Genomic DNA, 26,975 nt, shown 5'->3' on the forward strand with positions numbered 1-26,975 from the left:
TTTCAAGACCAGACTAAATCAAGACACTTTATTTTCTGCTTGGCATATAAAACTGATTCCCACGTGAAACAGAAATACGTAACTAGCGTACAGTTCATCTGGAGAGGTAGATGGTGAGAAGTTTGACGACAGTAGCACTTTTAGAGTTAGATTTGGCACGTTAAAGCTAAGCTTTTTTACAGACTTCAAACCAGGCCACTCCTTGAGGCACTCTGCCCATACACACATCAGTGGGTAGGAAAAGATGCTAAAAGATCTGAAAAACAAAAAACCAAAATCTAGTTAGAAAGGTAACACTGCTGAATGAAGCAAATCAAAGAATACTTATGTTTCAGAGTACGCCATGGACAACCATTTAGGAAAATATATCTCCTTTTTCCACAGCTGTTGTATTAGTTTAAAAAATAAACTTTAAATCAAGTCATGCCCAAAGATACAATAAGGTAATCAAAGCTCTTATAAAAGAACTGAAGCTTAGTGTCTCCTTGAAACCAAACTGCTAAATGGAAGGATAGAAGAAGCTGTTCCCAGTCACTTTCTGCTCATCAAAACACCAGGCTTCTATTTTGCCTTTGAAAAGCAGAGAATTTGTTGTATAACTAACAAATTACACTTCTTCCTCAGTGAGGTGGTGCTGACTGTGCAAACACAAACACTACTGGCTCATCAGGAAAACACAAGGAATCACCTCCTTTCAGGAAGTGCCTGGAACAGATACTGCAAAGTGAAGGAGTTCCACATATAGGTAGTGTAAAAACAGAAATTAGTTCCATTCCAAAGGCTGTAGCAAAGAAAACATTAAGCCTCCTATGCCCTGTGTATGCAGGTGTGGTGTGAGACAGTGGAAACATTGTTTCCCTACATCCACACTCAGGAATCCAGGATTTTCTTAACCTTGGCAAATCTCAGTGGGGAATTGTATGTGTCACAGATTAAATACAGTTTATTTGGCTTTGTGTAAGTTTTCAGTCTATAATGCTTACAGATGATCTGATTTCTTCCTTGGATTAGTGCTTACAACTGAAGCTACACTAGTGTAGCATCTGAGAGTATTTTTTAAATAACAGTAATTAGCAAAAATTCACAACAGAAGTAACTTTAAAAGCTACAAGAACTCTAAAGCACATTTCAGTTATACTGTTGTAATTCACTGCTCAAAGCAATGTGGGATGTGGTATTGCTTGTTAAATAGTTAAGGATTAACTTCTATACTGCTACTACTCTGGCCTTTAAACATAGTTATTCTGGTGGTACACACATATGGAACTTTTCTACAGCCTGCTTGAGGGGAGAACAATTTTAACAATTCAATCTGACTGTGGTCACCCTTCCATAAAGCTGCCTAACAGCACAATTTACATCTAGCAATCTGCAGTTCTCTGGATGATAGAAGTCAGCTACACAACCAGAATTTTTCAAGGTTAAGACTCACTATGAGATATGTAAGGACTCTGAACTGTGGTTAACTCTATCAGGTGCTTTGAAATAACGTCTGTGCTCTCACCTCCAGCCAGATCCATGTCAGGCAGCAACAGGAAGAGGGAACATGGTAAAATCATCATGTATTTACTGTGGTCAAAATAACAGTTATTGTGACTCTCTGAATTTTGGTGAAACTATTGTGGATCTAAAATTCACCTTTCTAAAGAGGTTAGCCTAAAATTAGTAGTGCTAATGAACCTATGAAAGTCCTGGAATGAAAATCCAAATGAGTATTCCATTGTTTCTAGTTATCTAAACTGCTACCCCTGTTAGTAGCTTACTTGAGTGGCATATGGGCTTTTAAAAGTAAATACTTCTTAAAAAGTATATACTTTTTTATTTTGGCAGAGAGGGCATCTCCCCCGCCAACAGTGGTCAGTGCTCTTCTTGGGGACTACCACCACTAATCCGTTTTTGGAACTGTTCTTTAAAAGCTTTAGAACTGAAGTCTGTTTTATCTGCCACAATCAGGATTCACCACATACGCTGTCAGGTGATTAATTCTATGTGAGAAAAGGGAAATAATACCCTTACAGAGAGGAAGATGCAGCACAATTACTGTTAGTCCAAAGAGCAGCTCAGTAGTATCTGGTCCCACCATTTTGCTACACAAACTGGTGGAAGCTCTGCAACAGCAAAGTGCTGCTCATAACACCAATGACCAGCACGTGTCCAGTACAGAGCTGTGACCAGAAAAACAGAGAAGGGACCAAAAATGGGGATCTAGACCAACACCAGCTGCATAAGTCAGATGTTTCTGAGTGCCTTTCATACGGCCTGTCTCATTTAAATGACAAAAGAGTTTATGAATTGTAATTCAAGAACTTACCACTGAAAGATACTGAAGTAGTTCATATAATTACAAAAATGAACAAACTTTCTGGGGTCTGAATGGATTTGTACTTGATGATACTCCCGTCAGTAGGGGATCATGTTGTGCATTCTGCAGGCAGAATTGCTTCAAGTCAGCTGCAGCTTGAGAAACCTAGTTACAATAAAAGCTGGCATTAGAATTCACTGAACACTCTTTACAGAAGATGTGGTTTTTACATTGCAAAGTATAAAGAATACTACTAAATTATTCTGCACATTGCAAAGTATAAAGAATGGTATAAAGAATACTACTAAATTATTCTGCACTATAGTTTATGTAGATTTTATGCAATAATTTCATTGTAGTTCTTTTTGTTTCTTAAAGACAAGAAGATGAACAATGTAAGAATGAGAACTGATTTGGAAGTTTAAATATCCATGTTAAACTTTTAAGTATGAAGGGTGACACATGAGCAAGAGCTTGGAGATTACTTAATTAAATATATGAAGATCCTTGTTCTAGCATAAACAGTTCAAAAATACCGTCTATGGTTTAACATGTTCTACTCAACTGAACTCGCATTTCAGGCTCCCTTGGAAAGCCATCCTTATGATGAGATAATGGGGTTCTGAGCACCCTTAAGGGGTTTTTGTCATGCTGTACCTTGCAAAAAACTGATCAGTGAAAAATTCTTTGTCTTGCTTTTCTTTGCTGTAACTCTGAACTCATGCAATAGAACGATAGAAGTTTCAAAAAGTTGCATCTTCCACTGACACTCGGTATGTGCAGTTTGCCCGGTTTCTCTGCCGTGCCAGGCGCGGTCTCGCCCCGGCGCGGCACAAGTTCAATGCACTTCGTGTGCCTGGCAGCGACATCTCCATCTTGCCGTGCCGGGCCAGCCCAGCCTGTTGCGCGCCCCGCCTCGGGCGGCCTCTCCGCAGAGCCCGAAGGAAGGGCGCTCCTCGCTCCGAGGGCACGAGCGGGCAGCCCGGGCCGCGTCCATCGCCCGGGGGAGCGCTCCGGCCGGGGAGCGGGCCCGAGGGGCGGCGGGCAGCGAGCGGCAGAGCCCCGGGCAGGGGTGGCGGCGGAGCGGACGCGGCTGCGCTGCCGATCCGGGCTCGCCTCGGCCGGGGAACCCCGAGGGAGCCCCGGGAGAAGCCCGGACGCCGGCGCCCAGCGGGGTCCGCGGGGCGGGGCAGGTGGGAGCCGGCGGCCCCGGCCCGGCGGGCGCGGCCCCGGGGCGGTGAAATGGCGGCGCGTCCGCCCCGTCCCGTCGCGGCTCCGCGCTCACCTTCACGCGGGTCACACTCGCCTCCAGGCGCAGCTGCTGCACCACCTTCTTCATGGCCGCCACGTTGGAGGAGCCCGACATGGCGGGGTCGGCGGCGGGCTCGGCTCGGCACTCGCGGCACTCCCAGCACAACTTCCCGGCGCGGCCACAACTGCCCGGACCGCGGCGCCTGCGCAGCCGGGGCCGGGGCGGGCGGGGCCGCTCCGTGTGCCCGGGACGGGGACCCGCCCGCGGGCACAGAAACAACCCCCGCCCTCACGCACTGAGGGTGGGGACTGGCGCGGGAGGATGTTTTCACACCAAGGTGGCGAATCTTGGTGATAATATCCACTGGGTTCCAAGTTTGGAGGTTATTTTGAGATGCAATGAATGAAGTTCCTTAGTTCGTGCTAGCAGTTTGAGTGCTGACTGTAGCCTGGAGGAGCAGCTTGTAGTCCCAGTTCATGGCAGAAAGTGCCCGGGAGCGGCAGTGAAGTGGGAATGGGGTGACATCGGGTACTGCAAAGGGCAGCATCTTCCCTGTAGGCGGGAGCAATGGCAGGAGCCCGTGCTGTGGCCGGGAATGACGGGACAGCGACGGGTGCCACACTCGGGCCACTGGGGCAGCTTGCGAGTAAAGACACAGGCCCTGTTAAGTAGGTATTTCCCACTGACATCGGGAAATCTGAATTCCACAGCGCCAGAGTGAGACTTGGAAGGTCCGGTCATTTATGCTCAAGAGCAGGTGAATTAGAAGTAGCTGGGGTAGAGGCAGGAGGAGTAGAGAGATCTCCTGTTGAGAGCAGAACAGCACCTGAGTTCAGCAGGTGAAAATCCAGAGGAGGTTTGTAACCTCGGAGAGGCTGGAAGAGCCGTCACAGCGAGAGCACCAAGGAAACTCCTAACAAAAAGAGAAAGATGAAACATGCTTTTTAGCAGGGCCTGTTGCAATAGGACCAGGGGAATGGTTTTAAACTAAGAGAGATTAGAGATGAAGTTTTTCACACTAAAGGTGGTAAAAGTGTGGAACAGATTAACCAGAGGGGGGAATAGTTTTAAACTAAGAGAGAGTTGATTAGAGATGAAGGTTTTCACACTAAAGGTGGTCAACAGATTAACCAGATTAACCAGAGGTGGGAGATGCCCCACCCCTGGAAACATTCAAGGTCAGATTGGACTCGGGGGTCTGGACAACCTGGCCAAGTGGGAGGTGACCCTGCTCACCGCAGGGCTTGGACTAGCTGACCTTCAAAGGTCCCTTCCAACCCGAACTGTCCCATGATTCTATCATAATGTTAGGACAGAACCATGGTTATAATTTATGGAAGTATTTTTCTGACATGGTTGCCCAGCACAGTCACGTTTCCTCGGAACACTGCATTTGGCTGGCACAATGTGTTTGCTTCCGTTCACAATAATTCACTTTATCAGATCCAGGTCCTGCAAGAATCTTGTTTTGTGGAGCTTTATGTCTGTGTCTTTAGGAAAACAGTGGAAGTATGTAGAAAATTGTATACTACCAAAATATTTTTATGAAAGGGGAGAAAACGTTAAGAGGAAATGTTCTGTGGCAGATCTCTTAGAGGTGCAGGGCTATGATTTAGCAATTCCCCCAGTTACTTAGGTGATGATCACTTGTGTAGAAGGTGTGGTTGATTCTGTTTGCAGTTAGCTGGAAGCTTTCTGCCTCAGCACAGACACAACTTCCATTTTCGTAAGTGGAATGAAGATCAGTAAATGAAAAAAGGATATTAATGGAGGACTTCTGTCATAACAGATTATCATGAAACTCATTCTTAAAGAATGCTTCAATCAAGAAGAAAATTAGAAAGGCCACCTGGCATTTGCTGTGGTCACATAGAGGGATGAACATGTCATTGAGTCAAATGAGACCTCAAACTTCACAGGTGAGAGTTTTTGTACTTTTCCACACAGGTTTTTTTTGGATTTCACGAGCAAAAAATAAGAATACATTAAAATAAGGTTCTAGAATACCTGAGAGGAAAAAAGATGTGCTTTTAAAATATTATATATAGAGAATTATTTTATAGTTCATATTAAGTAACTCAACACTTGCAGAAATATTTAATATAGCTCATGTGCGTGGCTTTTAGTTAAAGGGAAATGTATCATACTTGTCAATACTGATTTTTACTAAAGATATCAAGAGCTGGAAATTAGCAGTGCAACAACTACCACGGGTCCAAACACAGCCCAAGTGAACCTTGCTCAGCTTAGTTATTCTTTTTGCAGACATTAGCAGGAACATTTTTGTGTTTCCAATGTAGCTAATATTATTAAACAGTCAGAAATATTATGAACTTTTTTTCTTGATAACACAATCAAGTTGTGGTGCTATTAGAATCAAGCTTTCAGGGCTTTGCATTTTTTTTTGAGATGAACAAAGGTAGGATTTCAGCTGAGGGATTTTTGTAGTCATGACACTCTCCAGAGTATCAGCTGGTTTTGATAAAATCTCTCCATTGCTGTCACAGTGATACACAGCAGTAGCACAGGCTCTCTATTATCTCACTTCCATTGGGGAGCTTGTTCTAGTGTGACTTATTTTGATGCTGTCAGCTGTCACTCAGTCACAAATTACTCTGCTGTACTGTTCTCACCATCTGGTCATCGCTGTGAGACAGGGCCTCCCTGTTCTAGTCCCTGTGCTAATACCAAAGGAACCATTCCTGCTACACAAATTGGAAGTCCACCTAAACAAAACAAAGTGTTTAGGAAGAGGATGATAATACATTTACATGTGTTCTTTTTTCTAGCTGTTGGAACTTCATGTTTTTTATGTCCCAGCAGAAGTGTGGAATTTCAAGCTGAATACAGTTCCTGTAGCTCTTACTAGCAAATTCGTCTCAGCTGGATTTATAAGGTGAGTGTAGTTTTAGGTTTCGTGTACATGGTAGGTCCTTCACACTGTCCTTCAGTCCAACTTTTAGTCCAACTGTTGCTCTAGAGAGCAAAATTACATCTGCAGCAGAAACTTGTTGTCTAATTAAATTTTTGGACTGTAAGTGGTGACCATAGCTACCATTATGTAAATTTGTACTGTATCAGGCTTAGCTCCCTTGTAGCTCGTGGTGTAGACACTGAAAAGCAGTTCCAGAGCAGTGCTGGTATTTCTGTAGAATGATTTATATTGTAAAATCATGTCTTACATTCTTTCTGTCTCCTTGAGCCAGATTATCAAAAGCTGGAATTCTTTTGGGCAATGGACCAGCTTCAAGAGAGTGGCTTGATGAAGACAGGATAGCCTGTCAGTTCCCAGGATCAGGGGCATGATGATCTGAGCTCTCTCAGTCCAGAGAAAGAGCTGAAGCCTTGTTTCTCAAGGGGAAGCATTACAACCCACGAACCAGCAGCATTTCCTCTTTCTTCTTGAAAGAAGAAAGTGAAAGGCTGTGAGAACACCATGTACCGTGTGTGCTCTCAGATAGCTGTTTAAAGGACTTAGTGAAAGAATACCCTGGTTCCAATCCTAGGCTCAAACCTGGCACAAGGAGTTGCATTTTTCATCTGTCATAACTTTGAAAGTTTTTTAAATACTTCTAAAACACTTTGCTCACAAAATCTAGTATCTAGTGTGAGGAGAAGTTGTAGAAAAATCAAATAATGTAAAGATGTGTATTGAAACTGAGCTTTTAGATACAACTTGTCTACATCTGTGCAAAACCTGTCCATTCAGCTAAAACTACAGGGAATACAGGTTTTAATTAGTTTAAACTGAGTCTTGTATTATCCACTTAAGACAATGTGCAGTGTAGCTGAGAAGACTGACAGCAATCAGGTAGGAGCATGTAGGGCAGAATGTATTCATTCTCACAGCTGCTTTTGTTGAAAGGCTGCTCTAAACCAGATAAAATAAGTGCATATACCCATTTTGTTTCCTGTTCTAGTCTGCAGCAGAGGTGCAGAATGCATATCTGAAGTGGTAACTTCATTTCACATCATGGACATCTGCCACTGCCCTATATTTTCTAGTTTAAATTTATTTCAATGAGGCATCAAATTAAATTAGGATCCTCACTGATTTCAGTGGGTTTATATCTGCCTGGATATTGTTGCTTGCCAATGACTCTTAGATAATTGCTAATTAATTCTTCTATGGGTACTATGCAATGCTGCAATACATTAGCATTAACATAACTAGTACCTGGCCAGTGAATCACTGTCTTTAAAAATGAAAAATATTTTTTAAAACTTCTTTTATTGTAATCCAGGAGAGGAAATGGCAGCCTTGCTGGTACTCCTGTGGCTTGGACGCTGTTGATAGCTCTGTTGTTCAGTCAGCTTGACAATCCTAGTGCTGTCTGAGTCAGCTTTCCAAAGAATTCCTAGGTCAAAGTACAGGCCATTTCCATTAGCCGTGAAATTAGAGGAAGATGTTAAAGGTGTAATTGTCTATGGCCCTGAGCTCTTGTTCCCATGAATTTGATATCTTAGCCTCTGTGAGCTTTTCTTTTTCATTCCTCATTCCTCACCACAGAAGCCAAACTTTTGTTCTTTCTAGAGAGATGGCTGCAATGAGCTCTAGTTTGCATTACTTTTAAAGGGGCACCCTGAAGCAAGTTACTTGTATGTGACTGTTTTCTGCCAGCCAGTGGCAGCAAGTGACAGACTAATGTTATTGCATTTTCCTAGCAGCTGCACTGGCAAATAATTTTGAGATAAATTTCTGCCCTATATCTCAGGATCTGGATACCCAGATACTTTTCCCCCATTATACATTGTAGATGTGTCCACTCTGCAGACTCTGGTCTCCTCTGCCTCGTGCCTGTGCTCCAGGGCAATTTTATGACCTTAAGGAGGGCCCTCTAAGTTCAAGATATTTGACAGAATACAAGGCAAGCATTGTAGCCCACTGAAGTGTTGTGTTCATGAGATGAAAATGGCAGTGTTTTTCTACATGCTTGAGGTGTGAACTGAAGGCCTATAGGGCTGCTTGGAAGTACAAACAAGCCTTGACAGGGTAATGTTGAAGACCTGTTCAAATGGCAGAGCTGGCATGTTTCTGTCTATACTGGCTGCTGAGAATGGCATGAGCTATCCCCAAGCTGTGCCTGTGCATTGTTTGAGGAGTGAGAGCTGCCTGGGCCAAAATCATCCTACCACTTAATCAGAGTGGGTGATTAACAGTCTCAGGCCTGCATTTGTTCCCTGGTTTCTTATATGGCAGCTTAGAACAATTAGAATTGCTTATGCTGTGCTGCAGTGCTTTGGTATGCCTCTGGCACATTTGGATTTATTGTGCAGAGATGCTCTTTATTCTGTAGTCATTTTTCTACTGAGCTCATTACCTGAATATTTGCATACTTTCAAGTAGTACGTTAAATGATGCAATTCATATTTGTGTCAGTATTCTCATCCTGAAATTGTGGTGGAAATGTTCCCACTGCAGTGTTTGGTTTTTATTTAAAATACATTTGCATGCACACATGCACACACCCAACTACAAATTTGTGCTGGAAAAGACAAAAGCAAAGGAAAGTGCCTGCTGCTTAAAGTGGGCATTGCTGAAGGCTCCTCTGGCCCTGGGTGCTTGAAGGGAATGTTCAGCAGTCCTGGTCCAACCCCATGAAACTGTGTCACTTAAGTGGAAGTGCACGACTGTAGCTTCCAGTGGTGTTGTTATTCATCTGCAGATGAGCAACAGCATTCTGAAGAAGTAAATTTCATACTTTGTCTGCTTCCATCTTCTCCCTTTGTATGAGGCTGGTTAATTTAGGACAGCCCTTACAGTGCAGTGTTCTGAGTGCCACACCAAGACCCTCTGGCCTATCCGTAACTGGATTCAGTTCTAGGACATAGTTCCCAGTTTTGGTCATTCTGCCTGTGCAAGCCAGCACATACAGACCATTATCTTCCCCCTCCTACTAACTAGCCATCATTATTTGATCTTACAGATGTATTAATGAGTGACAACATTCTAGGGTGTCTCCTCACATCACATTAAGAGTGCTGCGGGAGAGGCTTGGCGAGTACCTGGGTGGAGTGACCGTTGCAGATAAATTCAGATTTTTAAAATGCATTGGGAAGAAACTAGCAGTGGTAAGTTAATTTTTTTTTCTTTAGTGCTGTTCTGTTTTATAATGTAAAGCAGAGATTTCATTCCTGCAGATGAGATAATATCACATAAAGTAGAGATAACATTAGGGGCACTGTTAGCATTTCTTTCAAACATGCTGCAGCATAAGCTCTTGTCAGAGCACATCTGCTCCCCCAAGTGCAAAGGCAAAGCTGGACAGTTGTATTAAAAGTACCCTTTAAAGGGACAGGTGTAATTAGTTGCCATCCAGTGAAAATATAATGGTTTTGATAAGTCCATGGATTAAATATGATAAATCTGGTTGCATTAAAAAAACTCCAAACCCATAAGGCCATTACTACCTGTACACAGTTGGGAATAATTCTGTTGACAAATTTGCAATGGAAACTCAGTCAGAGTTCCTCTAATGGCTCTGGCTGTGACCTGCCCAAAAGCATTTAAGACATCATTCTCTGAATGAAAACTTCTCTGGATGTTCCACTGTTTAGTCCAATAATACAGCCTGAAATGTAAGTTATAAAACCCTTACATGTGTGAATCATAACTGTTCCTCACATCAATTCTACATATATAGCTTACAAAGCTTAGCTAAAGATTAAATAAACTTCAAAATTAGTCCAAATGAAAGTTTGTTCATGTAATACACAAAGATTTAAGTCATTTATGCAAATATAGAATACTTTTTCCATGTCTCATTTCACCTCTTTCTCATGGATTTGGAAATTAACTACAAGCAGGCAATTTGATGCCATTTTTTATTTTGTTTCTAGTTGAATTATCACCAAAATCACTTCCACAGAAGACTAGAATAAATACTAAGTAAAATGCAAAAGCTAGGTGGAAAAACATGAAAAGAAACTTAAAAGACACAATCTAAATTGGAAATTCAGTGAATTGAGGTCCTCTTAACTGGATGATAATAAGTAAGATGATTAATTTTCTTCCCCACATAGTTCAGAGATAATGGAGACATTTTCCAGCCTTTATAATGTCAGCAAATGAATAAATTATTTTATGTTAATAGAGAATTAAAGGTAACATACATGAGGATTTATAGAGCCAAATGAAAGATAGTTTTTCTTTGAGGTATTTACTGTTGTTTGATGTTTAACTTTATAACAAAGTGTAAAGCAATAAACCAACTGCTTTATTTGTTGTTTAGGGTCATGGTAACCTCATTGAATTACATCTCCATGATCAAATATTTGTTGAGTGTTCTCTCCCCTTAGTCTTCTGTTTCACAACTCTAACAATGTAAGCAGAACTAAGAGCTGTGCCCTACTTGCAAGCAAGGGTCTTTTAAATGAAAAGATAAGCATAAACTAAAATCATGTTCATTTGCTCTTCCTTTTTTGCATATAACCTCTGTGTTTAATTCAATATAATTATTTGAATGTAGGCTCAGATTTCTTTTCCTTACATTGGAGCACATCTTTCAAATATATATTGACTATTTTAGACTTTGTTTTTAGGACAACTGTTCAAATGTGAAAGTGTATGTCACAAAAAATATGAAGGAAAATTATAAATACAAGAAAACATAGGGTAATATTAGAATTTTTTCCATATACATTCAATATTTTGCAATACTGTATTAGGGAAATAGAGAAAATTATGTGAGACTCAGCATTTCTGTCCAGATTCAACTTGAAGCAACTTTTGATAAAGAAAGTTGCAAATTTTCTTTTCCTGTGACTGTTGGATCAGGTCCTTTGAACCATAAGAGAAAGTGCAAAGGATAAAGAACCATTCAGTACATGCATGTAATTTTGTGGGTCTGATTAAGATTTTGAAAAACAGACAAAGTTTCAGAACTCTGTCAGAAAATACAAATGTACTCTGAGATACTTTTACCTCATAAGGCCACTACAGATTATAGTGATGGTTGTAAAAGAATGCAGTATGTAAAAATGACAATAGAATGCATTTGTCACACGCAACACTATGGATGAAAAAAGTATTGTATTTGTTATGTTTCCATACTTTATCTTCCGAGGTGAAAGCAAAGCACGAAACAGAACTGGAACTGAAGTCATTTGCTCCTCCTTATGTAAGTACTGAATGACTTGTAAGGTACCCTTTTCAGAAATTTTACATGGCACATTTTCTATGTCCTGTCTGATGGATATACTCTGTAATTTCAGGCACTTGATCCTGAATTATATTTATTACCTGGAGTGGAATGTTTTGAAGATGTTTATCCAGTGTTATCATCACCTCAACAAAAACATCACGTTAGTGAAAAAGCTAATAGGTTTGGTCATGGATCAAGATTATCCAGCCTTTCCCAACAGAAACCTGAAAAAGGCAAACCATTTTTAGAAAGTATACGAAGCAGGCATCAGGTAGAAAATCTGGAAGTGCCCAGTCCTGTGGAATGGGCTGAGAAAGAGCCTGTTCCAGTTTCGCACACAAACAATGAGCAAAACAATAACAACAGGATTCCAGAAAAACAATTTGAAGAAAAATGTAAGCTTAACCAGTGTAGTGAAGGAGGGTGATGAATAAGAAAGCAAATAAATATTATGGTTAACATACAGTAAAATAATATCTCTGTTTCATATTATCAATTATGCAGATCAAAGTGGATCTGATGGATCTCTCTTCACACCAAGCCATTCAAATCCTGCAGACCAGGAGTCTGGAAAGTGTGAGCTGGTGTTACAGACCTCTGAGCAGAATCATCTCAGCCAAGATCAAGAAGACTGCAGTGCTCCTAAGTGGAATGACAAAGCCAAAGGAACTGCTCTTACTCATGTAAACCACAGTGATGAACAAGGCCAGGGTCGCCAAAGACCCCAAAATCACATTAAATATCAAAAGGGTACACATTTGTTATTGCCTTTTTGCTAAAACAAGAGTTGTAGAAAGCAAAGTAAAGCTAAGTTTTAAGAAATCTGTAATTAAAGTGCAAGTTGGAATAGCACTATGAGAACAATATTCCATTTTTTTAAAATAATGATGATATCTTTCAAAGAGATGTGGTTTTACCTTGTGAGTCCTTCATTATCCCTGTGTGCTATATAGAGATATAGAGAAACACTTTACTGTAGTTGGTACATTTGTCTAATCACCAGAATTAGTCAGATATAAATTCTAATAACAAAAATACATTTTTTTCCCCTTGATTTCTTTCTTCTGTTATTCATGGAGCATTTCCAAATCCTAGAGATAACACCACTTGCTGTGTTGATTCACTGAATTTCCAGTACAGGTTGGAAAGTCCAGTCATTGACAGTCAAACCAGCCTGATTTTTGCAAATGTAATCTATGTATTTTTGTCATCACTATCCTGTCACAGAACTAGCAAACATGGAAAATAATGACCACCAAAAAGATACCAAATTAAGAAGAGGCAGAACACAAGATGCTGACATTCTTAAAATAATTGAAGACCAAACTACAACTACAGATTATGTCCACAAAAAGCAAAGGTTAGCAAATAATGCATCTCCTAAAATAATGGATGATATTAATTCACTGATACAAACTTACTTTATAGACTTCAAATAAATAAAAGAAAAGGAGGGGAAAAACATTTTTGTCAATGAACTTTCACTTATTTTTTGATTTTATCTTAGCTTGCAGCAAAACAGAGCTAAGAGGACTAGAGTTGGTCTTGGTGAAAAACTGGATAATCAGGTATGTTCTTCAAGGTGACATTCCTAGTAATCTTGAGCAATAAATATAGTCCTCCACCTAGAAACAGTCTAATTTTGTAAGACTGGTGACTCGTTATAAATATGAAAGATTTGAGAATAATTGAGAAAAGTTTATCCATGCACTGCTACTTAGCAGATTTTCTAATGAACATCAGCTATATTTCTAAACAATTAAAATCTGCAATTACAAATTTTAGTTTAGAAATTGGAAGTTTTTGATTACATAATTAACAAACCAGGTGGCCATTTTAAGGCCTCTAGTTCCTGGTCTTGCATGGGATTTTCAGTAACTTGTGGGTTATGGGCAGGGACAAGAGGCATTAGCAATAGTCTGTAGTTTGTCTGTGTGTTCTCTGTGATGGAAGTGTTCAGTGCTCTCATTTTGTTTGCAGAGATCCAGCTGTTTGTAATTTGGTGGTCATGGGTACTGGTAACAGAATAAAAAAGCCTACCTGCAGAAGTCAAATTCAGCCCTCTCATTCACTCAGGCCACTTTCAGGGCATGTGTCTCATGTAACTATTCAGGATTATGGTTCTGTACTTATAGTTGTGTCTTTTGACTCTATAGGCAGATGAAAACAAGCAAAATCATCTTACTTGTCCTAAAGAGTGTATTTCAGCTCCTAGTCCACCTATTTTGGCACTTACTGTAAATCCAGCTCAAGTTCCTGTAATTCAGGCAGCAAGTGAGTACATGATTCTAAGAAATTGAAAGGAAGTGAACTTTTAATCAAGACTGAAGAGCCAATGAAGACATAAATACCTACACTATACATGCATTAATTCACAGTATTGTTACAAATTTTAATTTATGAATAGAAAATTCCAGGTGTTTATGATTGCATGGGCTGTCCTAAAGCTTGGCATGTTCCCAGCACTAGAAAACCCAGCTTGTCAAGTGGATGGAAGGATAAAAGGAGGAAGATCAGATAAAATACTGCAGGCTCAAGTGAGAATGTAGCAAAGAAAATCATAAGTAGTGTTGCTGAGGAGGAGGATAGTGAGAAGTGTTAGACCTGTTGTTGCAGACTAGTGGAAGTCTGAGATATTGTCCTGCAAGCTGGAGTTTAAGGCAAGATTTCTCTACAGTTTATATTGCAATGTATTTTAAGCAGGAAATAGTCTTTTGGAGGCTTTTTTGGCTTCATTGGCAAGAGTTTGCAATGTATGGAGTGAATATATTTCTTGATTACATAGGTTTAGTGATACATTGTCTAAAAATATAGAAAGATGTTTGTTTGCATGTGTGTGTGCATGCTGGATTTCCCCCTTTTTCTAAAGCACCAGCCCTTCTGAAAAGTTAGATTAAAATGAAGTTGTTTCTGCTGCTTGTTCTGACAGAGCTCTTGGCATAATTTGTGATGAGTGCATTACAAAAGTCTTGACTGATCCTTTGTACTTAGAGTATTCATATGCTTGCTAAATATAATTGTAATATCTTGTAGAAAACAAGATGGCAGAACAATTGCAACAAATGAAGGAAGACAGAAGGCACATGGAAGAAACTAGAAAAGAACTGAGAAAAAAAGCTAAAGGGCTACTGGAACAAAATAAGCTGAGGAGATACCATGGTACACTTTTAATTTATTTTGGAGTTTGGAGTGATTGAGAAATTACACTGAAACCAATGTGAAAATATTTGTCTCCTTGTCAGTGAGCTTAATTACAGAGAGGTTTTTTTGTTTTGTTTTGTTGGGTTTTTTTTGTTTGTTTTTTTTTTTTAGTGCCATGTCTTATAAAGTTAAGGCTGTTCTGGCTTTCATAAACTATTCAAGTTGTGTCTCATGTATGTGCAGTGCTCAGAGAGCTACTGCAGGGTGCTTCTCTCTGAGGCCCAGGGCAGCTTGGCATATTCTAATCCTGCCTTTAGCTTACAAGGTGCTTACAGAGGCTTGTACTATGTTGATAAGGCTTCAGGTAAATTGCAGCATAATAACTTTTGTTGCTCCTATCCAATGGTATTCAGCTTATGACATGGAAGTTCCAAGCCTGTTGTGACAAGCTTGACAAACCTTGGTTTTAACAAGGTCAAATCTCATTGAAATTTCACACAAATTTTCTTCATAAAATTATTTTCAAGTTTATGTTTAAAATTATGTTCCCTAAGTCATATCCCCATTATACAGAAATGAGATTTAATAATTTTGATATTTTGAGAGCTTTCTGTTTGTGCTTTAATATAGTTAAGTCATTACAAGTCCCAAATATTACTTGCAGCTCGTTGAAAGGAGACAAGCACTTCTTTCAGTTATTCTATAAGAACATGGCTGCACTGCACCCTGCAGTGTGGGGAATTTCTATTTAAAAAACCCCAAACTTGGGTGTGCGAAGCAGTAACTCTGTAGTAGCATGGAGCTGTAATTCAAGCAAGAGATAAGCCCTAAATGGCACCTTCATTGCCTTAAATTATGTTATCCAGTTAGGTAAAATAAAGGTTATTTCACAAGGATTCAAACAGCTTCTGCAGGTTCTGCAGGAAGCATCCGTACCTCTGAATATTTTTTACCAAACCTGCAGAGTTTTGTAAGTAAGGACACACAGCAAGCATGTTTCTTTACAAGATATTAAAGAAAGAGCATTTTCTGCAGTAACAGCCAGCTGAGTCTGTATTTAATATCCTCCTGAGACTGCCCTGCTGACAGGCACTCTCAGTTACCTGGCATAGAGTCATCCTCCACCGGCTGAGATCTGTTGGGTAAGTTTCAGTTGTCCTGCTTCCATAAACTATGCCTCGAAAGAAGGGATTCATTAAAGACACTGCAGGTATGCAGTGGCCATGAGACTGCCACAGCACATACAGGGGCATTTATGTGCCACCTCTTGATAGCACATTGACAACACAGGAGGGATCATAGTGAAGTGTAAAGGCAACTAACTGTTTCCCATAATTTGGGATGTCACATTGAAGCTGCTCAAAATCTCTGGCCATGAAGAGCATAAATTTTGCCTAAATCTACAATGCTACATTTTCTGGCACAGTAGAGCTGTGGGCTTCAGACTGTGCTGGGCATACCACTCTTCACAGGAGCACTTAGGTGCTGCAGAACAGCCAGGTTGAATAAACTCTGGGTTTGGACACTGTTTTATCTCAGTGGACAGATAGAGCCTTTTGTTGCAGGTGTTTGTGTGAAAACTCAGTTGCATTTAGAGTGAACATAATTTTAATGAAGATTTTTTCACTAAATGTTTATTTTAAAGAAACCTCCTGCCATGTTTCAGAGTGTGCATTGGCCAGCTGCAGCTTGTGAGGTGAGCTGGTCATTATTGTCTTCAGCAGATCTTATAATAAGGTAAACAAGGCCAAGCACTATTACTGTTTTCCTGTGCAGTTCGTGAGGAATGGAAGAAGAAGTACTTTGAAACCAAGAAAGCTACAGTTTCACTGGAGGACACTTTAAACAAACTGGAACAAGATTTAGAGCTTTACCACCAGAAATTGCTCTTGCAATTGGAAGCCAGGGAAAGTCAAAAACGACCAAAAAAACCAACAGCCTCCAAGGTATTTGCTTGTATTATTTATTACCTTTTTTTCACAGTCTGAAGGTTTTTTGTAGAAAATATAAATTAAAGAAACAGATTTATCACCAACCAATGACTTGTAAAGTAGCTTTAGCTCAATGATCTGAGGGACAGAGTTCCTTCAGGCCATTTGTCTCAAAAAGACTGCAGAAGTGCTTGAGTCTGAGCATTTGTTTCTTTCTGCTTTCTGTTGGCATCTTTTTGTAACAAAATCCCCTTCTGTTCAGTATGGTTAATGGATTGTTCAGTTCTACTTTTTTTCTATCATCCAAGATTTCATCCAAGGAGGAAATGATTGTTTGGAGCATGCAAAATGTATCTGTAGCTTTTGAAGTGGTTACACTTCAAGTGTTGTGCAACTGTGAGTTTCACAGGAAGTTCAGAGGGATTAAAAAGAGGAAAGATAAAAGAAAAGGAGGAAACACCCTTTCCAACAGTTGTGTCTGCTAATTTTCTAAATGCATTAATGGAAGCAAGGCTGTTGAGAAAGCAGAAGCTAGCCTAGGAAAAATAAATGTCCCTTTCTTGCATCTGAAAGGTGTGTGCATATACAATCTAAGAGTGCATATTATATACAAACATGTATTATTTGAGCTATCTTGAAATATCTATGGAATAAAAATATGAATAGTGTTGACATTGCATTACTGGCTATGTTCAGACACTTTATTGGCCCTTTTGAGGGGCATATCAGGGGTGGGGTTTTTTTGGTCTCCCTGGCTAGGCACAGAGAGGCCTTACATGAAGGGAATGCACAAGGCACCGTTCCTACAGCAGTTCTGTAGAGGCCAGCACCCCGAGAAGGAGCCAGGATTTACAGAGCTGCTAGGCTGAGCACAGGGATGCTCCCCAGCCCTCGTGAGCCACGTGCAGCCAGGCAGGCATCAGCCAGGTGGGAAGGCAGGAGCTGGAAAGAGGTTGTTAGAGGATTGTTTCTGAGTGGTGAAGTAACACCCAGAGAGGGAACAGATGCACTAATGCTGCACTTTGAGGTTTGTTGTTGTTTCACACAGAATTACACAATCATCCGGATTGCTACAGTGCAGCACGAACTCCATCAACTGAGGAGGAAGCTAGATGATACAAAAGTGAGACTCCTGATAGAAATTCAGGTATTGTGCCTTTTCATTAGAACAGTCAAAATGTGGCAATGTAGAAAAAAAATAGAAATCTCAATTATTAGATCATGTAAATATTTTCTAAACAATATTTGCATGTTTTATGCTGTTAGTTTTAAGGTGTTAGGTGTTGTGACTTTAGCATTTGAGCTAAATTACTCCAGAACACAGGTTATCAGATGATTTGGAATGTATGGCATTCAAACAACTTAGATACTCAATGTACTAAAGCTAAAGTTCACAATCTTGTTCATAAAATTCCCATTTCATTCGAAAAGTAATTGAAGAAATACACCTGGTGTGGTGAGGCACTGAGCAGTAATAAATAGACCATGGCTAAAGCAAAAAAGTGGTATAAAGGAAAACAAAACGAAACAAAATTTTAAAAGGCTGTCTAAGCAGATGGCAGACCTCTTCATCTGCTTTATTCCATATCAGTGTTGCCTATGACTATTTTGGAAGGAAGAGGTAGTATAGCCTTCACACTGGACAGCTTTCCAGCTCTGAAAGCTTGAAATAGGAGTGTTCTACATCACAGAGATTGCCCATACTCCTGTTTACTGGGTACTCCAGGGTGGTTGTAATTATTATGACTCCTCTCCATTGTCTAGCAAGGAGTGGAAAGAACAATTAATTTTCCAGTTGTCTCAAAAACATCAGGGCAAAGTACAGAACAAATTGGTGCTAGAACATGTAAAATTTCAAAGATGAAAGATGTGTTCTCTATTCAGCCATCCTGTATAAAATTCAGTCTTAGTTATATAAACCTATATGCATGTCAGCTCCAAAAAAAGCTTCCTTAAATTGCCATTCCTTAAATGATGGGTTCTTTTGCAGATGAGAAAGCAGGCAGCATCTGATTTACGAGCACTGAGAGCAGAACTGACACAGAAGATTCATTCAGCTTTAATTCTCCAGCCCAGAAAATCAGGAATTTAAGAACACTAACATCTGTGAAGTGCACAGCAGCTCTCTAGTGTATGTAAAAGAGAATTTCAGAGCATTTGTTTGTATGTTCTTGAAGTTACTTTGTAAAAAGACATTAACTATATAAATGTTATGGAATTTGTATACTAGGTTACTGAGGTAATGCAGCTCATTTCTTCTTAAATCTCACTTACTGTAAGATTAGTCAGCTACTTAAACATATAGTTTAAGCTAGTAACATGTCTAAAGCAAAGCTGTTATCTTTAAAGTGCAAATTAGTTAATTGTGTAACATCCCAGTGGTATGCTGATGTTCTTTGACTAACTATATAGCTCCTAAGAAATAAACCTAAAATCTGTAACCTCCTGTTTTATTTTCAGGCTCACGCATTCAATTTTTTAGAAATTATTAAAATACAGTTTCTGTAGAACAACAGCAACAGTTATCCTTTATTTGGCTATTTACTGGAGTATGTTTTTGCCATTATAAATATGCCTACCTATAAACTACCAGTGTATCATTACTGATTATTATGAAGCATAAACAAAATCTCAGATAATCTCACTTCATTCCATATCCAGCTGGTTTTGTTCCCTCTCTTATTAGGAAAGGCACACAGACATTAACTGTCTTCTGTAGTTTGAAAGATTGCCTGAAATCTTTCTCTTGGACTAGTATAAAGATGATCCTGGTGCAATTTACACTCTTCAATATTCTGCCTTTCCTTAATTCCAAGGTCATGCATGCCTTGAGATTAACAATTCTCTGAAAGAGAAATCAGAAACCTCTTCATTGGAATTTTTTTCTAGCTCTGCTGTTTGCCTCTTTCCAAACCAGATGTTATTATTTTAAGCAAAAGAATAACATGGTAGGAATTAATCTCAGCTAAAAAGCTATCAAGGCTTTATTTATTACTGGAAATGAAACACTCATGGCAAATAAGTTATGGGATAAGAAAATTATGCGGCTCTCAAAAGAACTAACTTAGAAAAGTCTTGAGTCAAACCACCCATTATCCAATTTATTTTCTTAACGATAGGACTTAACCAAGATTTTAGTGCTAAAGGATTAAATAAATTATTAAAACTACACTGACTTTTGCTTAATTCAGGGTTCAAGCTCACATTCTCTATTTAAGAATTGTGTCTTATTTAAGATACAAAAGCAGGCTAATAGCTACTGGAAAATCAGAAGCTAAATTTGAAGTATAGTATTATCAATTCATGATTCTTGACTGCTACAGGAAGGAGAATTTTATTATTAAGTCAGCGGGGCCTCAGAATTTTGCAGGTCAGGTATTCATAGCAGAAGACTCAATTCAGCAAATATCCATCTCACAGTATTTAAGTAGTAATACACATTCCGAAGTACATACGTGTGTAGATAGATATATATATATATAGATATATATAAATATATATATAAATATAGCTGAAGTACATACGTGTGTAAATATATATATAAAAAATATAGCAGCTTCTCTTAAGACCTATAGAGTGTTGTTCTAGCGAAAAGCCTTCTGATTTGTCAAGGTAGTTTTTTAGTTTCTGCAAGAGCAGTAGGCTTCACCTTCTGCTTTCCATCACCTGTAGTATCAAGCAGACACTTCAGATGAAATCTTCCAGTCCTGTCCTCAGTAGCCATTATGGTAATGCTGCCATAGTATGGTAACTCCTTAGCAAGCAAAAAATCCCAACCCCCCCCCAATCAAACCAAGCCAAAAATCCCACCAAGCCCACAACTGACTACATCTACCTAATTAAATAATTTTTTTAATGAATGGAGTCACTTAAGCAGGGCTCAGTTGCACTTTAATCTGGTTGTGAAACAGTTCTGAGAAGCAGACAAGCAGTGTGGGCTGTAGAACAAGTAAAGCACAGACAGGGAACACTGTTTACAAGCCTTACCAAAACCAGCATTTTATTAAACAAAAAAATCCTGTAAACACCAGCCAATCTACATCACTATGGATATTTTAAGAAGTTATACAACTTCCTTAGGCAAATGATTTTATGAAAATATGAACTAGAAAGAAAACATAATCTCCTGTTATCTCAGAGGCAATACCCCATACGAAAAAAACCAGGCTACTAAATGAATCATAGGGTATGTGGGAAAATAGATATGCAGTTCATTAAATAAGCTTCTGAATTCCAGTTTTCAGGAAGTAAAGTAGTTTGAAATGGAATGAAACATCATCCAAGTCCTCTTCATATTAATGATTCTTCTTCAAGCTAAGGTCAGATATTTTCAGCTTTTGAAACTGAGGAATTCATGTGATATATAAATAAGTACAGTGAAACTGGAGTTTATTGAATATTCCTTTCTAACAACAGCTTTGATATAAATCTTAACAGCAACTACGTCATGTTATGTAATTTCTTCAGTCCATAAAATTCTTTTAGTCTAGAAGAGTAGCCAAGCTGCATATGATCAACAATGTGTCTCTCCATTATTCTGTTTAATCTGATTCTAGAATGACTTAGCTAAAATATTGTTTGGGTTGGGAAGTCAGAAGGCTGAGACTGCACCATGTAACACAGGAATAAGTATTGGCTGCACCTGGCAGCTTTAGCAAAGCATCATTATGAGACTGCCCCTGTAAATCCATCAATTGGTCTTGTTACCAGAGTCACACTGGGTTCAAGCATTAACTAACTTACAGTAACTGTGAAAAATTAAAAAGATGAGCAGTCTTAAAAAAACCTACTGATGAAAGGATTGTTGTTCTAAAGCAACAATGGAACTTTCCGAAGAATGAAAATACAGCTTTGCATATAAAATAACAAGATTAATTTGCCTAGTTTTTAAAGTTGTTGTAATCACAATATATTTGTATAGTCAAATAGTGTGATAGTGTAAGCCAAAATAAAAAATTACCAATTTTCATCATTCTAAATCATACAGTTTTTATGGTATCAGAGCTTGCCACATTGCTTGAGTCTGTTGTTCTGCTGCAGTTTCCCTGGAATAGTCAAGACTATTCCCATTCCACATGCCAATGCCCCTTAAGCCTCGACTCTTCACATATGCTGCTTTTAGAGAGATGCTGTGAGGGTCATCAAACCATACCTGGTGGAATTGACCAACAGAATCCTAGAAAAACATTTAAACACTAGTGTCAGTGATCACATTTTCTCTTGAACACAGTTAAAAGTACAACTAAAAACTGAGATATTCAAGCTATGTAGATTTATATAACATTTTACTGATGTTATCAATTCTTTGTCACACAGGACAATTAAAAATTCTAAGCCAAATATTCTAAGCCAAAAATTATACAATTTTTAAATTGTAAAATATAAGCCAAATTGTAGAATATAAGTTATAAAACAGTGACACAATTTAACTGAATATATTTAGAAAAAAAAAAGCTTAGCTAATTTGTATTTTAATTTTTTTTAAATATGGCTAAAATTTCAGATACAGTATCTAAGCTAACTGGTGAATTTAGTTAGAGACTGTGGGAGTTTTTAAATAAACAGTTTTAGAGGAGATTATAAAATTTTATCAAGATTATGCTGCTTTTATCTGGTCATTGCTTACAACATTTTTTAATAATCAACATGTGAAATTTAAATAACGTTTAAAGAAACAAGACAAAATGGATACATTGTGTTGTTCTTGTAAGCACAGTCATTTATGGACTCTTTCACGGTGTCTGTGTAGAAAACAAATGCAGAAGAGAACATGCATGCAAGGCACCAAGCTAGAAAAAATTAAGAGCATCTCAGAATAATTTTTAGTTTAAATCATTTATCAACTCATGAAAGTAACTATAACAGTGAAGGATGGAGTTATAGGACGTCTTTGTGCCAAAATGTCCTTTTTGATATGATGCAGTATCTCAAGAAGACTGGAAAGTAATAAAGATCTTTATTACTCTTGTAGTCTTCAGGCACTGCACCCCTCTCTCAGAACAGGAATTGAAGACACAAATTTTCAGCAACCCTTTACTATACCAAAAACAAAACAAAACATAACAAAACAAAACGTAGAAAACATAAAAGGAAGAATCTAATCCCAGTAACTTCATAGTCAAAGATCTATGGTTCATGAATGCTTACTCCACATCCCAGTGTCTTGGAAAAAGACTCTTACCTTGTACTCATAAAATGGAGCCTTCTGTAGCTCATCCCACAGCACCCCTGAGAGAGAACTGTTCACCTGCTTCATGATGGCTGCGTAGGGCACCTGGCTCCCTGCAGCGTCACTGCAAGGAGCCCCACGGAAAGGCACTTTGGCAAGGGAACAAACATGGTCCTGAAAAACAAACAGGGAGGCATCAGTTTCAGGGAAGATATACTGATCTCCAGAATGGAAGTACAGCCAAGAACAATTCACTAAAGGTGTTAGGGCCACAAAAATTCCAACTCTTCCAGCCACTCCAGCAGATACTATTTGTAGAGAAGAGTAAATTAAAACAGCAAAACTTTCTTAATCAATAATCAATACAGGATTGGATGGATACCCTTCAGCTTAAACAGTTGTCTTATCTTTTCCATCTTTAATTAACCCTTACATTTTTCCTAAGTATAATATTTGAGACCTCATAAACTGCTATGCTGTAGCAGTTGTAGGTTTGCTATGGTTTGTTGCACCTGTCTTTACAGTGGTGTTGAGAAGGCACATACAAGTGTTGCAGGGCCTTTGGACATCTTCTCTTCTCATACAGATAACATTTATAGCTCCTTAGTCAAACACAGTGCTTGGATGTCACAGGTTCAGGCTGCCTAAGGAGCTAAAATGCCTTGTCTGGTAACACACTGCTCATCAGTTACCAGCCAAGCAAAAGATTCTGTTTTGTGTCCCAGCTTGATGCTCTTATCCATCAGACCACAGTATTTCCCAGTCCAAAAACAAGATTACCAAAATCTATTTATACCTTTCCAAAGGAAAAAAAATTAACAGTTTGATTGCAAACAAATAATCTTCACCTTACCGTTGACAGGTTTTGGCAGACATAGTCATAGCCATACCAGGGGACACCCATCACAAGCTTCTTGGGATCAATGCCCATAGCAATGTACTCTTCATATCCTAGTTTGGAGGGAAATAAAAATTAACATGCATTATTTACTTTTCCAATGCTTTTTATTCTTACAACTAATTTAGAGCCAGAGCCACTGCAGAACTGGCATGATCCCCAGACAGAGGCCAAGGTGCAAGCTGTCCTTTGCCTTCACCTGCACTCTCCAGTGAGTGAGAGGCTTGCTCTACTGAGATCCCAATAACTGCTCCAGTTGCTCACATTTAAAAACCATCTGCCCTGAGCAGAGGTTCACAAAGATGAGAGAAATGTTTCAGGTTCTCTGCAATCCCGGGCAGACACCACTGCTCTGGCTGCCATTTGTCATTCCAAAAGCGTTCTTCGCACTCGTGAGGTTACAGGGACCAACACACAACTGCTGAAGGTCTGCCTGCAGGCTCATAAAGATCAGGGACACTGTTTTCATCTACTGACAACACATATTTGAGCACACTCAAAGCCTCACTGCAACAATGACAAAATAAACCTGTCTAAGAAAAAGCCCTCTTTTCTATCTACTCCTGTGAGCAAATGGAAATGTTCTGACTCCTGGGGAGGTGCTCTGTCCTCACCAACTAAAGTCTGCAGGTAAGGAGCATTGGCTTTGGCAACACAGTCTGTCCAGATCTGGCTCTGTTCATCATATGACATCACAAATAAGAAGTCACAGGCATCTGCAATCCCAGTGTAGTTGTAGCACCTTTTATCTATGCATGCTGGAGACCAAGCCACATCAAACGTTACCTGAAGGAAAAATGCACAACTTAGTACCAAGTATGGCCCTTAGGTGCCCTTGTTATCTCTTTAAAAAAAGCTATGACTTTTAAAGACAGTATTTCCCAAATGGAACAGTTTAACACATCTTGATAATAATGAACTATAGAAGAAGCTGCTCATCTGACAAAACAAACAGGAGATAATAAAAGTGAGTACCCCATTAGTGAATATATAGCACCAAAGAAATTAAAATATAATATGAAAACCAGCAAAAATATGAAGCATGGTGCAAATCTTGAAAACTTTCATGATAGGTTTACCAAAACACTATCAAGCTTTTGCCCCAGAAGGTTGTATTTACCCTCCTTTCAACAATTCATTAAGGCGCACGAAAAACTGCCAGCTCACACATAGCAGTAACATTGTATGTACAAATCTCAGCAAAGCCCATCTCTCATTTAAATCCACACAGGTCAAAAAGAGTGATTCTTACAAGATTATATCACAGCTAACATTCATAATTAAGCATTCACTAGAATATTATAGATATATATTTAGATCTGCATAAACTTTTTCATATTCATATGCTAAACAGCACTGCCAAAAGTTCTTACATTTCATAAGGTTAAATTTAATGTTTGTATAAAGTACATTATTATTACCTGTGATCCAGCTATTTCTCTGTGAAAAGCATCTGTAGTTTCTTTAACAAGCTCTGTCAATGCATAATACTCAGGGGAGGTTTCATTAACTTCTTGCTCTATATCTATGTTAATTCCATCCATATACTGCTTTTTTGCAAGGTCCACCTGTTGGGATATCCATGCTGCTCTTTTAGCAGGATCAACAATTTCCTGAAGAGGTACATCACCTAGACAAGAGGCCTTCAAGAGTTAACATGCATTTGCACCACAGTAATAGTAGGAAGGAAAGCTTTGTCTTTACTTAACCAAGAAATTTAAACACATTAAAAATATCAATAGTGGTAAAGTACAAAGGACTTCATTTTTATCCCAAGCATAATTTTGAGAAACCACCCCAGAAAAGATTACCAAGGTTCTTTGAAAGAGTGGTGTTAAAATTAAGTTCCTTTGGTTTTTCTATAATTTTAATCTTCTTCTGCTTAATACTCTTTTAGCCACTGTAAATTACCTTTCTTGAAATCAAAGTACTTTTAGCATTTTATCTGGTCATATTTAGAGAAAACTACTTTTGTGTTTAACCTTTGCTGTTTTCCACACTGTAGTCCTGGATTCTGCCTTTTCTCAACAGAGAAAAAGGTATTTACAACATGTAAGCTAATGGACTTTGTCTTTCTAATCAGCATTTGTACCTGACAGAGTTCCTGAGTACTCATGTTTTAAAACTCAACCACTTCCTAATACAGATTCATTTAAGTGCAAAATATTAAAAATTACTTAAGATCCCTTTCCTTACTTTATCTTTTGGCTACTCCACATAAGATCCAGAATAGAGACCCAAATAACAGGCTTTTTCTTTCCTCCCTCTTCTTCCATAGCAGTGATGTTCCCTGCTATGAGGACTTTTATTAAGATGTCACTGGGATGGTTTGGTTACTACTGTGGCACAATCCACTGCTGGTTTCAATACCCTGCATACCAGCACATGCAAAATGTCAAGGGTTCATTAAAGCCTTACTAATTAATTATTAATTAATTCTCCTAATGAGTTTAATACTCTGCATACAGCCAAATGTAAAATGTCAAGGTAATGTAGCCCCGTGTACCTTATCTTCTTATTCACGTATCATAAACATCCACGTTTCTCCAGCGTAACCAACCTTTCAGTACTATCCTCGAGCCTTTGGAGTGGGCATAGCACATGAGCTCAGGATCGTACTTTCCGAAAGCTGCCACAGTGGTAATTTTTGACCAGTCGTAGGATTTCCAGGCTTCCTTCCCCACATCAAACACGAATACCTGGAAAAGGGGTATAAAGCACCCTCGTTAGCCCCGAGCGGCTCTCACACCGGCACATCCCCGGCGCCGCCGGGCAAGGGCTTCAAGGATGGCAGCGGGGGGCGAGTGCGGGGAGCACCGACAGCGCGCCCGGCCCGGGCACTGCCCGGGGCCGGGGACACTGCCCTGGGCCGGGGACACTGCCCGGCCCGGAGACACTGCCCGGCCCGGGGACACTGCCCGGTCTGGGGACACTGCCCGGCCCGGGGACACTGCCCGGCCCGGGGACACTGCCCGGCCCGGAGACACTGCCTGGCCCGGCCCGGGGACACTGCCCGGCCCGGGGACACTGCCCAGCGCAGCGGCTCCCGTGCGAGAGCGGCGCCCGGGACGCGGAACCTGCTGCGAGCGGCGCTGCCGCCGGGCCCGGCCCCGCCTGCGCCGGCAGCGCCCGCCCGGG

At 39.6% G+C, this 26,975-nt stretch overlaps 3 protein-coding genes across 3 annotated transcripts in view; 1 reads left to right on the top strand and 2 right to left on the bottom strand.

Annotated features, from left to right (window-relative positions):
* Nucleotides 1-3,767, bottom strand: GNG5 (G protein subunit gamma 5). Its single transcript, XM_041421636.1, has 3 exons — nt 3,588-3,767; nt 2,312-2,467; nt 1-256 (listed from the first exon to the last, which is right to left on the bottom strand). Exons 1-2 carry the CDS (start codon nt 3,666-3,668, stop codon nt 2,342-2,344), a joined length of 207 nt encoding a protein of 68 aa, XP_041277570.1. The 5' UTR covers nt 3,669-3,767; the 3' UTR covers nt 1-256; nt 2,312-2,341.
* A 1,670-nt stretch (nt 3,768-5,437) lies between these two features.
* Nucleotides 5,438-18,862, top strand: SPATA1 (spermatogenesis associated 1). The gene is made up of 13 exons (XM_041421796.1): nt 5,438-5,473; nt 6,344-6,450; nt 9,509-9,626; nt 11,621-11,674; nt 11,769-12,093; nt 12,203-12,448; nt 12,926-13,058; nt 13,206-13,266; nt 13,855-13,972; nt 14,732-14,857; nt 16,616-16,785; nt 17,819-17,917; nt 18,761-18,862. The coding sequence occupies exons 1-13, from the start codon at nt 5,438-5,440 to the stop codon at nt 18,860-18,862; spliced, it is 1,695 nt and encodes a 564-aa protein (XP_041277730.1).
* Nucleotides 18,863-20,649: 1,787 nt separating this feature from the next.
* The window catches only part of CTBS (chitobiase), a 6,505-nt gene continuing 179 nt past the window's right edge, over nt 20,650-26,975 (bottom strand). Inside the window, exons 2-7 of the mRNA XM_041421522.1 lie at nt 26,398-26,536; nt 25,259-25,467; nt 24,452-24,623; nt 23,793-23,890; nt 22,952-23,113; nt 20,650-21,946 (exon numbers count right to left, since the gene is read on the bottom strand). Coding sequence (XP_041277456.1) covers nt 21,761-21,946; nt 22,952-23,113; nt 23,793-23,890; nt 24,452-24,623; nt 25,259-25,467; nt 26,398-26,536 — 966 coding nt within the window. The 3' untranslated portion in view covers nt 20,650-21,760. The remainder of the gene's footprint in view (nt 21,947-22,951; nt 23,114-23,792; nt 23,891-24,451; nt 24,624-25,258; nt 25,468-26,397; nt 26,537-26,975) is intronic.

Source organism: Onychostruthus taczanowskii, unplaced genomic scaffold, assembly GCF_017590055.1.
Source record: "Onychostruthus taczanowskii isolate IOZ18803 unplaced genomic scaffold, ASM1759005v1 scaffold7, whole genome shotgun sequence".
Taxonomy (NCBI): Eukaryota; Metazoa; Chordata; class Aves; order Passeriformes; family Passeridae; genus Onychostruthus; species Onychostruthus taczanowskii.

Excerpts from the sequence above, each read along its gene's own strand:
- GNG5 (XM_041421636.1), bottom strand. The coding sequence starts at position 3,668 with ATGTCGGGCTCCTCCAACGTGGCGGCCATGAAGAAGGTGGTGCAGCAG. Across the intron at positions 2,468-3,587 it reads CGAGTGTGACCCGCGTGAAG|GTTTCTCAAGCTGCAGCTGA; the intron begins GTGAGCGCGGAG and ends TATTGTAACTAG.
- SPATA1 (XM_041421796.1), top strand. The coding sequence starts at position 5,438 with ATGTCATTGAGTCAAATGAGACCTCAAACTTCACAG. Across the intron at positions 13,267-13,854 it reads GTGAAAAACTGGATAATCAG|GCAGATGAAAACAAGCAAAA; the intron begins GTATGTTCTTCA and ends TTGACTCTATAG. Across the intron at positions 17,918-18,760 it reads GACTCCTGATAGAAATTCAG|ATGAGAAAGCAGGCAGCATC; the intron begins GTATTGTGCCTT and ends GTTCTTTTGCAG.